We start from the raw sequence: 18,013 nt of genomic DNA, 5'->3' as shown, positions 1-18,013 counted from the left end.
GTGCAGAAGCATTCAACGAGAGAATTTACATAGGAGGGAATAATGGTCCTTCGCAAACACACGTCCATATTGAATCTTCTCACCGAGCGAGGTGGCGCAGTGGCTAGCACACTGGACTCGCATTCGGGAGGACGACGGTTCAATCCCGCGTCCGGCCATCCTGATCTGGGTTTTCCGTGATTTCCCTAAATCGCTCCAGGCAAATGCCGGGATGGTTCCTTTCAAAGGGCACGGCCGACTTCCTTCCCCGTCCTTCCCTTATCCGATGAGACCGATGACCTCGCTGTCTGGTCTCCTTCCTCAAACCAACCAACCAACCAATCTTCTCAAATTTCCACGCGATCACAAAGGCTATCCAACGCAATCTAAGTGTTAGTTCGCTTTTCGGCCGCCTAGAGGACGACACGGTTAAGTCCGCTACATTCCTGCATCCCAACAGGCCTCTCCATTTGACAACTCCTGCCGTTAACCGGAAACGAGAATCTTTCCCGCCACAGGCCACCGACGGTGCGCCACGCATCTCTAGACAGAATATCCTAGGAAACCAGTCACAAACATATTTCATCGCTATACTTAAAATTAAATGTTACGATCGTGGTCTCAATTGGACGACATTCGACAATGAGAGAAGTATCGGAAATACATCCCGCTGACGGCTGTGGCTCTGGAAATAGAAATACCTGTACCGTTCTTATTACTTGACATACCTTCCCCTTTGCTATCACGGTATTCCATGTCTAATCCATACCTTCCCTACGACTGGACATAGTCATTTTCTTTACATATGTGGGGACACGCACACATGCTCTAAAAGCCTGATGCTCAATGCGAACCTATTACGCACCCCCTACTACTGAGTATAATACTCTGCCAATAACTGGTTGCTGCGGACACGAAATAATACTGAGAGAAAATCTGCGATGGGTGGACATGTCTCATAAGTTGTTCCTGCTAGTGTGACCGCTCTGTCTTAGATAGAGAGACCAAATAGTCTTACAAACAGCTATATGTTTAAAAAAACCGACCATATTACTATCACAATCGGTCTTGGTTCTACAGGTGCACATAAGTATTCTTGTTAAAAATTATACCCGATTTATAAATCGACTCATGGCATTACCTCCAAATGACGTGGTTTTTCTGGACAAATACTGTGACACTGAATACAGACGGTTATCGCTGGAGTGTCTATTATCAAACCAATAGTGCAGTTACCTGCAGCCCTCGATGCAACCTTGTGATAAAATCACGTAAATTTGAAAGAGATTCGGCTAAGAAACGTGGTATGAAACCGGTATTTGCAATTCCCTCACGCCGCCACTAGATATTTCGCCAGTATTTGTAACGCTTTTTGTCTCGGTGCCATGTCAGAGGTTCTGCGATATATCCAGTGGGTTATAGGTGAAGGTTGATTGAGAAGGATCACAAACCATAGATGGTGTGCTGATTGAGGTCGTATGAAATGTACACAGACTTTTCAGTTCTCTAGTGTTACACACTCTGGTAGAAATGCTATCTGGGATTAGGAATCAAGTCTTTCCATTCAACCACATACCGGCATTGGATCCTATGGAGAAGTCCTTCAATGATTACTGTCACTAGTGAATCATATTTCTAGCACTCTCATATCTCGGAACGAGTCACCTTTTTCGAACCTATCAGCTATAGTAAAATTTTAGATCGTCCCTATGCCTCCTACAACTGCAGCCATTTCTGCATGTGATCGTTCAAATTTAAGTTTGAACTGAGCAGAAGTCAGAGAGAGCTATATCCACCACCTCCTGCAACTTGTGTAGAAACAGAGTGGCCAGAGTTAGTGCGACAGGACCGTGTTTTGACCTTGAGGTGGAAATGGGAACATGTTGCTCCGCCAAGGTCAGTGTCATATGTAGCCTGCCCCTGGAACACGAGGCAGTATGAAAGACGGTACGGGAAATGGGAGAAGGGCAATGATTTTGCTACTGCATTATTATGCACCTCCAAACTACATAACAGTAATGCTGTCTGAAGCAGATCGGCGTCCCTCAGGGCCCATTCACATCTATCACAACAACATGCTATCTTCGATATTCTGTACCATCCAACAGAGAAAAATTACGAACTATAAAAGCTCCACTAACTTCATTCGGTAGAGAAATTGATGAGATTTACTGCATCTCTCTCCTCCCATATATCGAAAACAAATTAATACCATCTGCATACTGGCATCGAGCACATGCGACGATCCTATAAAATATACAGCTATTGATGCATTGCACAGACCAGTGCAAAGTTGCATCACCTGTACTGTAGGAGTATGACCGTATCCTACAACCTATACTATAAGTCGGAGAGACCCTCCCTGTGACCCTGAGTCGTTATTTGAAACATTGTTTTCTTTTCTGCTGTAAAACACTTTGTACACTGCCCTACATTTTGTTTTTCGTGCCACGACTTCGAGGTCTGCGTCAGGTTCTAAACTGACATTAACATGTTCTGAACCCTTGCTTCTTACAGAAAACTAGATGTCGCACAGTATAAGTCATGTTGTTACTGCTGCTATCATAACTCACAACACATACTGGATGATTTTAAATAAAAGTGAGTTACAACACAAGGAAACTGGAAGGGATTGGCGGCGTTGTGGAGAGTTTCCAAACTGCTGTCTGAAGGTGATTGACAACCTCTACATTTAAACTCATCTGTCAAAGTCACGGAACAGAAGATGGCTCTGCGTTCCATTTCAACTGATCCCTCATATTGCAGTCATGTACACGATCACTGTTTTGGTGCTAGCCATCCCCAGATTTCTATAGCGTGACCGGTGACGCTGTTATCCACAGTTAGAGAAGTATCACACCAGCAACGGTAAACACGTGCGCATGGCCCAGAGGGTGACCTGGCTCGTATTTACATAGACATATGACTTCAGTATAACACACAAAGAACTCTAACTGTATACCCGAAAATAGACGTGACTTTCACCTTCTAGCTATCTGAGGTGTGGGCTTGATCTGTTATTCTGCGCAACGGATTAATCTGAGATGTACCCTTTACCCTGTGGCTCCTGCAAGATGCAATTTCCACCCCGACACTGCTACAGAAGTCAGACAGACGCTCCTAACGTTCTAAAGAGAAATTCCTGAAAAACTTTCAGCAATAAATATCTTCTGGAGTCGTCCGCTGTAAAGAAATGACACAAAAATTCTCAAAATTTCTTACGGAACTAGTGGGATACTTGGGTACTGGAGTAGTGCTCGTTAGTGTAAGAAAAACATGAAACTAACGAAAGTTATTATTTATTTTTGCAAAAATTCTGGGAAATCACAATGACACTTTTAGTTATGAATTGAACAAGTTATATCCTGATTCTTTTCGGAATGTGAAGTTACCTTTCAAGGATAGGCTTCGCTAATGAAATTTCTACACAAAGTTTAAGATGGTAGTTAACTTTGCAGAATGGCTGAGAGGCACGCCTACTCAACTTGAATAATTATCCTTTAGAATGTTGCTAGCTATGGTCGAGGCTGTCGCGTGTGAAATGCAGTGAAGTGTACTGTTGTGGAGGAAATATGGGGCTCGCAATAGCTGTAGCGCACAATACCGTAAGCTGCGATGACTGCTGTCTGCGCCGCTCGCTGCTGACAAATAAGATAACTCTCGTTCTATCTGGATTGACCTTCGCCAATCAAACTCTCCCTATGCCTTGATGAAGTCAAGGATTCCTATTCGCCCCTAGTCTAACTATTGGCGTGGTACACCGATCAGATAACCAGTCCACCGCGACGCCACTCAAAATTCGCTCGGAGGCGTTTAACTATAACTCTGTCCGTTCACACCGCACAATAAGTGTATCGGCCAACACAGTGAACAACGCTTAATCGCAGGGGGCAGGGGGGGGGGTTGTGTGTGCTTCGTAATCGAAAGATTTTCAACTGTGTAATTACGTGTGATGTGTGTTTCATGATGGTATTCCTTGTGCAATCGGAATAAAAAAAGAAAGGGGATAGATGTAATTACTTCTCACAAGGCCTGCGTCTTTCCAAACACCAGAGGAAGACGAGCAAGAGGAATCCGAGCCACGAAAACTGATTCCTTTTATAAAAAACAGTTTTTTTTCGTGAGATCCTTCCTCTCCACCGCCAATTCCCAGGTGTAGGAGGGGAGGGGGGAGAGGGTTGGAGCAGAGGGGAGGGGAGGATGGGGGTTTACCAGAGGGGAGGGATTAATTAATTGATCAATTTAATTAAGTACTCATTCAAATTGGTAAGAGTGAGAAGGCCTATTCGAATAACTCAGACCTGAAACTGTACCTGTAGCAGCGAGGGGGGAGATTTCCTGAAGGGGGGGGGGGAGCAGGAGGGGGTGTTGGAACAATAGATTTAGTGCCTGTTAATCGAAAGGAGGGATCCTTTTAGCAGAACAATAGGCTAAGGACCTATTAAGGGTGAACAATAGGTTAACGATCTGTCAATCAAAGGAGAACAATAGGTTTGCCCCTGAGTGCATGCCTGCCTCAGGTGTAGGGAACACACACTAACAAATTGCATCAGCTCTCCCTTTGTCCTTCTGCTAGGACAACCATGCCAGCAATGACGCCATTGCACCTACGAATGTGGTAGTGTTTGCCTGGTAAAGCCACATCCACAGTTGCTGTGTACATAGTCACAGACGGTGCAGCATTGCACAGAGAAGACGCCTACCAGACTCCTTGCGGTGGAGAGCTATAGGAAAAATGGGAGCAGGAGAGTCACAAACTGATGTGACGAGACGTTGTATGGAGACCGAAACAGTATCCTGCAGGCTAGGAAATGGCCGACCACGCTTTGAATCAGAAAGAGAGGGCTGTTATTTGGCTGTAAGGGCATGATGATACTGCCTTAGTACTGCACGGCAACTTGCATCTGACCTCGCAGCATGCACTGGACGTGCTGTTGTATCGAGGCAAACTGAGTGCAGAAGGCTTCGGCAGGGTCGCGTTTACTGCTCGGAGACCTGCTGTCTGTTTACCTCTGGTGCACCAGCACAGGAGAGGACGGCTAGAGTGGAATTGTCAACATCCACCAATGTTCTTTTCACAGATGGGTCCCGATTTGGTCTCGAGAGTGATTCGCAGCTGGAGGGACCGTGAAACACGGTTTTGGGAGCCAAACATTGTGAACAGAGACCAACATCGAGGAGCAACTCTAATAGTGTGGGCAGTGTTATTTTGACCACTCCAACATATCTTCATTAAACTGTACGAGTGAATCGGCAATGTTTAACAGTTGCCACATCTCGTAACGAGATCGTGGGACCTCATGTGCTGTTGTTGGGCGGTACTGTGGGCCCAGATGTTGTTTTAATGGACGATAATACTCGACCTCATAGAATTGATGTTTTCTTGGAAACTGTAGACATTGCACACATAGCGTGGCCTGGTCGTTCTTCCGATCTGAATCCCATAGAGCATGTCTGTCATGCACTAGGGAGCACCCATCAACCACTCTCCAAGACTCATGAGCAACTCTACACGAAGTGAGGCGTTATTGCCTCAACATGAGATTGATGACACCACTTACAGAATGTCTTGTCGTTGTTAGGTCTGTAATACTGCCGGATGTGGTCACACCCTGCCAGATGTGCTCACATACCTTTTTTTCGTTTTTTAGAGGGTTCTGACACTCCACCTCCATTCACATTCGTCAGTAATCAGCAAAAACATACAGTGAGTGCGTTAGCGTCATTGGAATTAATTACAGGGGTTAGGAGTGGACACTTATTCTACGATAGAGCGCGCCGGTGTTTAGCTGTAACATTTGTTTAACCTATTTGTTGTTGTCAAAGAAGCACACAGGTTTACATGAATTGTGACATGTCTGCCTGATAGCTGAGTGGTCAGCTTGATGGATTGCCGTCCTACAGGCCTGGGTTCGATTCCCGGCTGGGGCGGAGATTTTCTTTGCTCAGGGGCTGGATGTTGTGTTGTCTTCATCATCATTTCATCCCCCTCCGGCGGGCTGGTAGCCCAATGTTGCGTCGAGTGTAATAAGACCTGCACCAAGGCGGCCGGACCTGTCCCGCAAGGGGCCTCCCGGCCAATGACGCCAAACGCTCATTTCCATAGATTGTGAGATGATAATTTCAGGATAGTCGTCAAGATAACGTATTGCGTCCTGCTTAGTAGAAATAACACTGAACTCAACAATATTAAATCTAAACAAAAGGTTCTCTACAAGATTGTTCTTACTTCTAGACAGTGAAGCACTATCAGAGTTGATCAGTACTACGACAAATCAACCGATTCCGGTTTTAAGTTCGGTACTATTTAGAATGACAATCAAGTGTATGAAGGATGGTTAGTTTTTGTGACAAGATGAGCAAAAGATTACTCAAGGTTCCTCGAGTTCACAGTGGACGCAGCCTGGTGATCCAACAATTTTACGCCTCTGCGAGTGGCATTTACCTTTAGCTGCGATAAGATGTCGGCTGCATGGTTGCTCTTGCCCTCTGAAAATCCTACAAAAACCTAATCAAAATCTTTAGTGATTTTATCAGCTGAAATTGTCCTGTTTTTCGTTAGGGGAGAAAACACGCACTGATCCCTAGTTTGGAAAATATGGCGATATACACGTGCATAGATGGAGCAGCATGTATACTTCTACACCCTCTCAGTTTTTGCAAGAACAATTAACTATATGTCTGTTTCGTTTCTCTGCTATCAGAGCTCAACGACTCTTCAGCTAATTTCTAGCTGAGTGTCAGCCAAAGTGAACGCAGAGTTCACACAAAAATTCCTCTTTTGGCGTTTTACAGAGCGTGATGCATCCTGTTCTACACTGATTGCTGGTTCAGAGGAGAGTCCACAAAGTTTTCGGTATTGTGTCTTTTGTAACAAATGGTACCCCACCTTTGTAATTTCGTGCTTCGCATCATGGCTTTTTCAGACCAATGGGAGCGTTCCTTTCATCTTGTGGCAACTGCCCCTGCCAATCGCAAACCGCCTACCTTTAAACCGCATCGAAATGTCCCCCCCTTTACTCCTTCCGAGTTTATTTCAGCCAATCGGACAATTTTTGACCTCTCCTGACGCCTAAATGTTACACGCATACATCACGAGAGCCTGTTTGTATCCGTCTGGAAATTCCCCAAAGCAGTTTTCTAAAGAATTTCTCCGTCGCAAGCAGCGCTGGGTCGCTACCTGCTCCCCTCGATGTACTGCCCGCCGAATTCGTTGTTCCTCTCTCCATGGGTCACAAACCGTTTCTAGAAGCCTTTCGTTGTATGTGGGCTGTGATGGCGCAACTCGCGTCTGCCCCCGAACTAAAACGTTTCTTCCAGTTCTTCCAGCAGCTCTTTTCACCTTTTGCTCAATGGTATGCAGGATTCGGGTTCGGTGTATTAATACCGTCGAATCGAGTGTCATCCCTTTTGGCATTACCTACTGTACATTTTGATACATAAATGTGCTCACTATCACTGAAGTATGTCAGGTGACATATCCCTGTACTTGTTACGATGCATAAAATCTGATTTAAGGTGTGAAATTAACATTCATTCAAGCTGCCGCCTTACAGGGTCATCAGTCTTGTTACTGGTTTGATGCAGCCCGCCCTGAATTCCTCTCCTGTGCCAAACTCTTCATCTCAGAATAGTATTTGCAGCCTATGTCCTCAATTATTTGCTGGATGTATTCCATCTCTGTCTTCCTCTACAGTTTTTGCCCTCTACAGCTCCGTTTAGTGCCATGGAAGTCATTCCCTCGCGTTTTAACATTCTGTTCCTTCTCCTAGTCAGTGTTTTCCACATATTCCTTTCCTCTCCAATTCTGTGCAGAACCTCCTCATTCCTCTTCATTCCTCATTCCACCTAATTTTCAACATTCGTCTATAGCACCACATCTCAAATGCTTCGATTCTCTTCTGTTCCGGTTTTCCCACAGTCCATGTTTCACTACCATACAATGCTGTACTCCAGACGTACATCCTCAGAAATCTCTTCCTCAAATTAAGGCCGGTATTTGATATTAGTAGACTTCTCTTGGCCAGAAATGCCTTTTTTGCCATAGCGAGTCTGCTTTTGATGTCCTCCTTGCTCCGTCCGTCATTGGTTATTTTACTGCCTAGGTAGCAGAATTCCTTAACTTCATTGACTTCGTGACCATCAATCCTGATGTTAAGTTTCTCGCTGTTCTCATTTCTACTACTTCTCATTACCTTCGTCTTTCTCCGATTTACTCTCAAACCATACTGTGTACTCATTAGACTGTTCATTCCGTTCAGCAGGTCATTTAATTCTTCTTCACTTTCACTCAGGATAGCAATGTCATCAGCGAATCGTATCATTGATATCCTTTCACCTTGTATTTTAATTCCACTCCTGAACCTTTCTTTTATTTCCATCCTTGCTTCCTCGATGTACAGATTGAAGAGTAGGGGAGGAAGGCTACATTTTTGTCTTACGCCCTTTTTAATGCGAGCACTTCGTTCTTGGTCGTCCACTCTTATTATTCCCTCATGGCTGTTGTACATTTTGTATATGAGCCATCTCTCCCTATAGCTTACCCCTATTTTCCTCAGAGTTTAAAAATCTTGCACCATCTTACATTTTCGACCACTTTTTCCAGGTCTACATATACTATGAACGCGTGTTGGTTTTTCTTCAGTCTTGCTACCATAATCAACTGCAACGTCAGAACTCCCTCTCTGGAGCCTTTACCTTCCTCGAAGTCAAACTGATAGACCTCTATCTTCAGTTTTCCTTTCCATTCTTCTTTGTATTATTCTTGTCAACAACTTGGACGCATGAGCTAATAAGCTGATTGTGCGAAAATTCTGGCACTTGTCGGCTCTCGCAGTCTGCGGAAGTGGGTGGACGATATTTTTCCGAAAGTCAGATGGTATGTCGCCATTCTGTACACCGATGTGAATAGTCGTTTTGTCGCCACTTCCCCCATTGATTTTAGAGATTCTGATAGAATGTTATCCATCCCTTCTGCCTTATTTGATCTCAAGTCCTCCGAAGCTCTTGTAAATTCTGGTTCTAGTACTGGATCCCCATACTGAGAACACTAACCAGTTGTCGGTTTGTGTGTGCAGATCCGTTAAGTTGGAAATGAAGAAGAACATTTTTGTCTACCGTTATGCATGTTAAAATTGTTTGCGTTCTGTATTCTTTACATTGTTTTCACTTTACTATCTCCTGTCTATACTGTGTTGTTGTTGTTGTGGTCTTCAGTCCTGAGACTGGTTTGATGCAGCTCTCCATGCTACCCTATCCTGTGCAAGTTTCTTCATCTCCCAGTACCTACTGCAAACTACATCCTTCTGAATCTGCTTAGTGTATTCATCTCTCGGTCTCCCTCTACGATTTTTACCCTCCACGCTGCCCTCCAATGCTAAATTTGTGATCCCTCGATGCCTCAGTACATGTCCTACCAACCGGTCCCTTCTTCTCATCAACTTGTGCCACAAACTCCTCTACTCCCCAATTCTATTCAATTCCTCCTCATTAGTTATATGATCTACCCCTTTTAATCTTCAGCATTCTTCTGTAGCACCACATTTCGAAAGTTTCTATTCTCTTCTTGCCCAAACTACACTCCTGGAAATGGAAAAAAGAACACATTGACACCGATGTGTCAGACCCACCATACTTGCTCCGGACACTGCGAGAGGGCTGTACAAGCAATGATCACACGCACGGCACAGCGGACACACCAGGAACCGCGGTGTTGGCCGTCGAATGGCGCTAGCTGCGCAGCATTTGTGCACCGCCCCCGTCAGTGTCAGCCAGTTTGCCGTGGCATACGGAGCTCCATCGCAGTCTTTAACACTGGGAGCATGCCGCGACAGCGTGGACGTGAACCGTATGTGCAGTTGACGGACTTTGAGCGAGGGCGTATAGTTGGCATGCGGGAGGCCGGGTGGACGTACCGCCGGATTGCTCAACACGTGGGGCGTGAGGTCTCCACAGTACATCGATGTTGTCGCCAGTGGTCGGCGGAAGGTGCACGTGCCCGTCGACCTGGGACCGGACCGCAGCGACGCACGGATGCACGCCAAGACCGTAGGATCCTACGCAGTGCCGTAGGGGACCGCACCGCCACTTCCCAGCAAATTAGGGACACTGTTGCTCCTGGGGTATCGGCGAGGACCATTCGCAACCGTCTCCATGAAGCTGGGCTACGGTCCCGCACACCGTTAGGCCGTCTTCCGCTCACGCCCCAACATCGTGCAGCCCGCCTCCAGTGGTGTCGCGACAGGCGTGAATGGAGGGACGAATGGAGACGTGTCGTCTTCAGCGATGAGAGTCGCTTCTGCCTTGGTGCCAATGATGGTCGTATGCGTGTTTGGCGCCGTGCAGGTGAGCGCCACAATCAGGACTGCATACGACCGAGGCACACAGGGCCAACACCCGGCATCATGGTGTGGGGAGCGATCTCCTACACTGGCCGTACACCACTGGTGATCGTCGAGGGGACACTGAATAGTGCACGGTACATCCAAGCCGTTATCGAACCCATCGTTCTACCATTCCTAGACCGGCAAGGGAAGTTGCTGTTCCAACAGGACAATGCGCATCCGCATGTATCCCGTGCCACCCAACGTGCTCTAGAAGGTGTAAGTCAACTACCCTGGCCAGCAAGATCTCCGGATCTGTCCCCCATTGAGCATGTTTGGGACTGGATGAAGCGTCGTCTCACGCGGTCTGCACGTCCAGCACGAACGCTGGACCAACTGAGGCGCCAGGTGGAAATGGCATGGCAAGCCGTTCCACAGGACTACATCCAGCATCTCTACGATCGTCTCCATGGGAGAATAGCAGCCTGCATTGCTGCGAAAGGTGGATATACACTGCACTAGTGCCGACATTGTGCATGCTCTGTTGCCTGTGTCTATGTGCCTGTGGTTCTGTCAGTGTGATCATGTGATGTATCTGACCCCAGGAATGTGTCAATAAAGTTTCCCCTTCCTGGGACAATGAATTCACGGTGTTCTTATTTCAATTTCCAGGAGTGTATTTATCGTCCCTTTTTTTATACTGTTTTATACTGTTCTGCGGCAAAATAAACGCAACCTTGGAAAAACTTTCCGTTGTTGCTTCAAGTTCGGACACCAGTGTACTGTATGGATAAGACGCGATGGTGCACGGCGCCTTCCCTAGCTCAGTTAGTTTCCTGGTCGGTACTGTGCACAGCACGTCGAGCGAGCGTCCTGTGAAAGTGCTGCGCGCGGCGCGCTCCGCACTGCTAATGGGTCCGACTGGAGCCGCCCTTAATCTGCCGGAAAATTAATGCGCAGCTGGCCGACGTGGCGGTGTGGCTGGCCCGGCCAGGGGAGAGGAATGCAGCTCGGCGCGGCGAGGCCCACCTGCCCAAATTAAACGCGGCGGACCCCCCGCCGAGCGCTGTAAATCCGTCTCTCCGGCCGGCGCGCCGCGAGGCGTCTCCGGCGCCACCCCCAGGCGCCAAGTCACGCCCGACGCCGCCCCCGGGCGCCGAGTCACGCCAGGCGTCACGCGGCGCCGCGGCGACGTCGCGGGCTTGTCCCACGCGGCGGGGGCGGCGTCGCGAACCGCACGTGTCGACCTCACGCTTCGCCTTCCTGCCTGTCTGTTTCAGTTCCGGCTGCGACGTAGCGAAAGCACAGTGTTTTCATAAAGGCACGCTATTATTTCACAAATCATTACAGAACAGATTAAAACTATTACAGACCGGTTGATACTAGTTAGGTAACTGAATAGCTTAGATAATATTAAAAAGTAAAATAGTATCTTATCAGACGTCCCTTCTACACTACTAGCCATTAAAATTGCTACACCAAGAAGAAATTCAGATGATAAACGGGCATTCATTGGACGATTATATTATACTAGAACTGACACGTGATTACATTTTCACGCAATTTGGGTGCACAGATCCTGAGAAATCAGTACCCAGAACAACCACCTCTGGACGTAATAACGGCCTTGATACGCCTGGGCATTGAGTCACAGCTTGAATGGCGTGTACTGGTACAGCTGCCCATGCAGCTTCAACACGATACCACAGTTCATCAAGAGTACTGACTGGCGTATTGTGACGAGCCGGTTCCTCGGCCACCATTGACCAGACGTTTTCAATTGGTGAGAGATCTGGCCAGGGCAGCAGTCGAACATTTTCTGTATCCAGAAAGGCTCGTACAGGACCTGCAACATGCGGTCGTGCATTATACTGCTGAAATGTAGGGCTTCGCAGGGATCGAATGAAGGGCAGACCCACGGGTCGTAACACATCTGAAATGTAACGCCCACTGTTCAACGTGCCGTCAGTGCGAACCAGAGGTGACCGAGACGTGTAACCAACGGCACCCCATACCATCACGCCAGGTGATATTACAGTATGGCGATGACGAATACACGCTTCCAAAGCGCGTTCACCGCGATGTCGCCAAACACGGATGCGACCATCATGATGCTGTAAACAGAACCTGGATTCAACCGTAAAAATGACATTTTGCCATTCGTGCACGCAGGTTCGTCGTCGAGTACACCATCGCAGGCGCTTCTGTCTGTGATGCAGCGTCAAGGGTAACAGCAGCCATTGTCTCCGAGCTGATAGTCCATGCTGCTGCAAACGTCAAACTGTTCGTACAGATGGTGTTGTCTTTCAAACGTCCCCATCTGTTGACTCAGGGATCGAGACGTGACTGCACGATCCGTTACAGCCATGCGGATAAGATGCCTGTCATCTCGACTGCTAGTGATACGAGGCGGTTGGGATCCAGCACGGCATTCCGTATTACCCTCCTTATCCCACCGATTCCATATTCTGCTAACAGTCATTGGATCTCGACCAACGCGAGCAGGAATGTCGCGATACGATAAACCGCAATCGCCGTAAGCTACAATCCGACCTTTATCAAAGTCGGAAACGTGATGGTACGCATTTCTCCTTCTTACATGAGGCATCACAACAACGTTTCACCGGGCAACGCCGGTCAGCTGCTGTTTGTGTATGGGAAATCGGTTGGAAACTTACCTCATGTCAGCACGCTGTAGGTGTCGCCACCGGCGCCAACCTTGTGTGAATGCTCTGAAAGCTAATCATTTGCGTATCACAGCATCTTCTTCCTGTAGGTTAAATTTCGCGTCTGTAGCACGTCATATTCGTGGTGTAGCAATTTTAATGGGCAGTAGTGTACAATGTACCTCAGTATTCGCACTCACGTATGTCAGTTCCATTTTACTCTAATTACTGTATTTTGTTAACTCGTAACTGGACGGTTTGTTGTGAGAGGCACGTAAAGATTATGATAGCTTCCGTAACCACTTTTCTGGAGCTCGGTAGCCCTTTGCTACAATCTCAATCTCGCGCCCATGTACTACAGTGATGCTTCTGTTATTGTGCTTACGTACAGACACACTAAATGTATTTTTGTTATTGTGGTTTACGGTTTTAACAGGCAATAGGAAATGACACATATAAGATAGTAAATGAGTTTTGCTATTTGGGGAGAAAAATAACTGATGATGATCGAAGTAGAGAGGACATAAAATGTAGTTTTTCTATGGCAAGGAGAACGTTTCCAAAGAACAGAAATGTGTTAATATCGAGTATAGATGTGTCAGGAAGTATTTTCTGAAAGTATTTGCATCGAGTGTAGCCATATATGGAAGTGAAAAATAGATGGTAAATAGTATAGACAAGAAGAGAATATAAGGTTTCCAAATGCTGAAGATTAGATGGATGCATCATGTAACTAATGGGAAAATACTGAACTGAATTGGAGAGAAGAGGAATTTGTGGCACAACTTGACTGGAATACGGGATCGGTTGGTAGGACACGTCCGGATACATCAGGGGATCACCAATGTAGTATTGGAGTGCAGCGTGGAAGATGAAAATCGTACAGGGAGACCAAGAGATGAAAACACTAAGCAGATTTAGAAGGAGGTAGGTTGCAATAGTTATTCGGAGATGAAGAGGCTGGCAAAGGATAGAGTAGCATGGAGAGCTGCATGAAACCAGTCTCTGGACTGAAGACGACAACAACATCCAACAACAACAACAGGCAGTAAATATTTTGGCATATGGAGAGCCACACTAATAAACCATAGGATGGGACATATGTGTTAAGATTTTATGTTTGACGAAAAGTAAAGAAGTGTAATTGCAAATCCAAACAAAGCCTTTTTATAATCATCGACAAGTCATGTCTTTCCAAGACAAGATATTCTTGGACTTTTTTACTGCTGCGATCAGTGTTTTAATGTGCCTCTATGTAGCCACACAACATATCCTTTTAGTTGTTACTGGTCACAGTTTTAATTTTTAGTAAACAAGTAGGCATTTGCATAGCCATAACGACGTGAAGTGGTGCCCTGTTGCATCACGTGGTTAACCTAGCAAGTGCCAGCCCACTGAAGTAGCTGTGTTTCGTAGTCCTTATCACGACCAACATTCCCATTTTCCAAGTTTAAATTATATGTCACAACTATTGGTCCGTGATTGTACTAGTAAGGAACAAGCTGCAAAAGCTATTTTTGCTATAAAATAGTGTGTATTGGTACCGACATTTAGTTTGATTTTGCTTTTTTTGTTAACATTTGGTGTTAAAAAATTCAAAAATGTAATAAATAATTATTTATTATATTGTTTACACCAGGAAATCTGATGACGGGCAGAGCCTCAAACATGTCATTTGGAATAAATACACCAAAAAAACAACTAATACCTTTCTGTTTACGACTGCTCAGATTTTCTAATATCCAGTCAATTATGCTAGCGACCTCGGTACGTAATGTAAAAAAATAATTAGTCGAGATCGTAAATCCTGTTTATTTTTAAGATAGCGGGAATTTGCTATCTAGACTGATTATTTTTCATCAGGTCAGCTTACCTTCCATTCAGAAGCCTGTCGCACTCAGCGGTTGTTATATTGACTTGTAAATAATAGATTTCAGCTATCAGTCGCCCTTTTTAAATTTAAAAGGGACGAGAGATATCTGAAATCTATTATTTTTAAGTGATTATTTTTGTTACATTTTTGTATTCATCTCTCTTTGAGGATGACATGTTCTGTCATATCATTAACAAAGGTCATTACCGCTCCAGTCTTACTACAAATACGTTTTAAGACATTGCAATGTGAGGAAAATTAAATGATTTAGCCAAGAGTAAGAGCGTTACAAACTGAGCAAGTGAATAACGTGTTGATCCATCTCCGGGCCTTATTCAAGCGTTTATTCGGCTTGTCATTGACTGAGGGTCTTGTTGGATGACCTCTTGAGGCATGTAGTGCCAGATTCTGTCCAAATAACTCGTTAGATCGTCAAAATAACAGGCTAGCTGGATGGTCCTATCCATAATGCTCCAATCGTTCTCAATTGGGGAGAGATCCTGCGAACTTACATGGCGCGGGAAGCACGAAGACAAGCCATCTAAACTCTTCTTGTGTGGGTGAACATTATATTTTCTTAAATGTGAGTCGAGGCTGGCTTACCAAGAAGGCAAAGAGAAGGAGCCGTAGAATATCGTCGACGTACCGCTATGTTGTAACGGTGCCACAGATGACAACCAAAGGGGTCCTGCTCTCAAATGAAGTGGCGCCTCAGAGCATCCTTCCTGCTTCTTGCGCCGTACGGTGGGACACAGCCACCGCTACCTGTGATGGTTTCCAGACACGTCTTTGCTGGTCATTTGGGCTGTGTCCGAAGCAGGACTCATTACTGAAGACAGTTCTACTCCAGCGAAATATTCCAGATCGAGGATGTGTCTGGGGACATCCTGGACACCTGTGGGATACCAACCTGACCATCACCTGTCATACGGTCCATCACCCAGAAGTGATGGTCTGGGATGCTATTTCTGTTTGTACCAGGGCCCATTTTGTTGCCAGCCATGGCACATTAGCACGATATGCTATTCGTCGTTTTAATGCCCTTCGTGGCAATATAATTCCCACCCGCATACGGAGAGAGTTTCTACTGCTTGTCTTCGTGCTTTTCAGACGCTAAGTTGGCCAGGAAGGTGTCCGGACCTCTCGCCAGTTAAGAACTTTGGAGCGTTGCGGATAGGGCCCTCGCCGGCCGTGGTGGCCGAGCGGTTTTAAGCTCTACAGTCTGGAACCGCGCGACCGCTACGATCGCAGAGTCGAATCCTGCCTCGGGCATGGACGTGTGTGACGTCCTTAGTTTAGTTAGGTTTAAGTAGTTCTAAGTTAATTAGGTTTAAGTAGTTCTAAGTTCTAGGGGACTGATGACCTCAGAAATTAAGTCCCATAGTGCTCAGAGCCATTTGAACCATTTCAACAGGGCCCTCCAATCAGCTCGAAATTTTGACGATCTAAAGCGCCTATTGGATAGAATTTGGCACGATATCCCTCTAGATGATATCTAACAAGTCAATCAATGCCGAGTTGAATAACTGCTTGCATAAGGGCCAGAGGTCTTGCTTGATTTGTGAAGAACTTTTCCTGCAATAAATTATCAAAATTTTCTGAACTTATAATCGTATTTGTCTGTACCTGTACATCATATCAACCGATATCCGTCCCACTCAAATAATTCCTTTATGGTGTGTCGTTTTCTTTCGTCTAGGAGTGTATTTACTGAGCCAGTTTTATTTTGTTCACCCTGTAGGAAACGATAAAATAACTTAAAAAAAAGTGACATGTTACATGAAATAATTTGTCTGAAAGTAAGAAATAACACATATTAGATAAACATTTGACACTCCTTTAAATGATAATAGCACTCTTGTACTAAAACGGAGTCCGTACGGTTCACATCACCCACCAGTCAGTTAGCCTGCAGTAATCTTCAAAATTCTAAGATAAATACTGAACATTTAATTCTCAATAAGCAACTTTTTTTCTGTACTCAATTCAAAGATGCGCCAAAAGCTCTTCTGATGTATTTTATTTCTTAATTTTAGCCAAACCATTTCACAGACTGGCTATTTTCCTTTAGTTTCTTTATTTAAATTTTTGTTGTTGACTTTAATATAACACCAATTCAATATTTTATACGCAAAATAGCTAGGCCATGAAAAGATGAACTCTTTGATACTAGCAGCGGCTGTTCGAGAAATCTCAGTCTTATCTAAATAACCAATTTAGTTCTTCCTGAACACCGTGTTTACTTTCAAGTGCTTTTTTATAAACTAGACCTCAAGCTGGTTGGTTAGATACTCAGTTGTCTGTTTCCCACTCCTCACTTAGTTCTAAAAATTCGGAGAAATATATCCATTGTGTACTTTTCTGTCAAATCATTAATTAAACCCTTCTTAATTGTCTGTTTAGTTTCAGGCGCTCAAATCCTTTTTGCAAAATTAAACCTCACGCTGGTTCTTTGCTACCCGGTTGTTGATTTCCCACATCTCATTTCCGTCTGAAAATTCTGACACAAATCGGTGGTTTAATTTCTAAGGAGCTGTTTGCCAAAACCCAACACACACACACAGACACACACACACGACTTCTTGGAGGCATCCCCAGTTTGAAGACGGGGTAAATGCACAGTGTAGGCTCTATACCCAGCGTCACGATGAAACGAGCTGTCAACCCACTAGACCCTGACCCCTTCGCCGCGCCCCGTCCGCTACAGCACGTCAGAGCCGGCCGCTGCTGGTCTGCCTCCTACGGTCCTACCTGCAGCTGGGTGTCGCGGCCGCCAGGTCGCGCTGCCACCTCATCCATCAGCGCCGCAACGCCACACAAATTCCGTCGCCTCCGGGAAGGCGTCCTCATGCGGCGGACCCCCGCTCTCCCGCGCCGTGCTTCACTCTGCATTACGCACGACTTACGCGTGCGTCACAGCACTTTACACTGGGTTGGCAAAATGGGAGCACCTTGAAAATGCAGCCTGAATGTATCCAAACCCAGAGGACAAGTAGAAAACAGTGTAGCGGTTCTTACATGCCGTATCTTAATTATTCTTTTTAATCTGTGCAGAGAACTGACTCTCCCCCTCCAGCTTCCAATACTTGTAACACTACAATCCAGTGTCTCACTTATTTTCAGCTACTTGATTTATCGAGTTTATAATCATTTTTTGTATATATATATATATA

At 45.6% G+C, this 18,013-nt stretch overlaps 1 protein-coding gene across 1 annotated transcript; it reads left to right on the top strand.

Annotated features, from left to right (window-relative positions):
- Positions 1 to 11,101: 11,101 nt before the first annotated feature.
- LOC124709094 (transcriptional regulatory protein AlgP-like) lies at positions 11,102 to 17,809 on the top strand. The gene is made up of 3 exons (XM_047240742.1): positions 11,102 to 11,128; positions 11,262 to 11,570; positions 17,513 to 17,809. The coding sequence occupies exons 1-3, from the start codon at positions 11,102 to 11,104 to the stop codon at positions 17,807 to 17,809; spliced, it is 633 nt and encodes a 210-aa protein (XP_047096698.1).
- Positions 17,810 to 18,013: the final 204 nt, after the last annotated feature.

Source organism: Schistocerca piceifrons, chromosome 7 (genome assembly GCF_021461385.2).
Source record: "Schistocerca piceifrons isolate TAMUIC-IGC-003096 chromosome 7, iqSchPice1.1, whole genome shotgun sequence".
Taxonomy (NCBI): domain Eukaryota; kingdom Metazoa; phylum Arthropoda; class Insecta; order Orthoptera; family Acrididae; genus Schistocerca; species Schistocerca piceifrons.
The sequence above is the reverse complement of the archived record's forward strand: the minus strand, read 5'-3'. Positions and strand labels throughout refer to the sequence as shown.

What these genes read in the sequence shown, in the direction of transcription:
- LOC124709094 (XM_047240742.1), top strand. Translation starts at nt 11,102, where the DNA reads ATGGTGCACGGCGCCTTCCCTAGCTCA. An exon ending in ACGGCGCCTTCCCTAGCTCA is followed by an intron (nt 11,129 to 11,261) that starts GTTAGTTTCCTG and finishes ATTAATGCGCAG; the next exon opens with CTGGCCGACGTGGCGGTGTG. An exon ending in CACGCTTCGCCTTCCTGCCT is followed by an intron (nt 11,571 to 17,512) that starts GTCTGTTTCAGT and finishes TCAACCCACTAG; the next exon opens with ACCCTGACCCCTTCGCCGCG.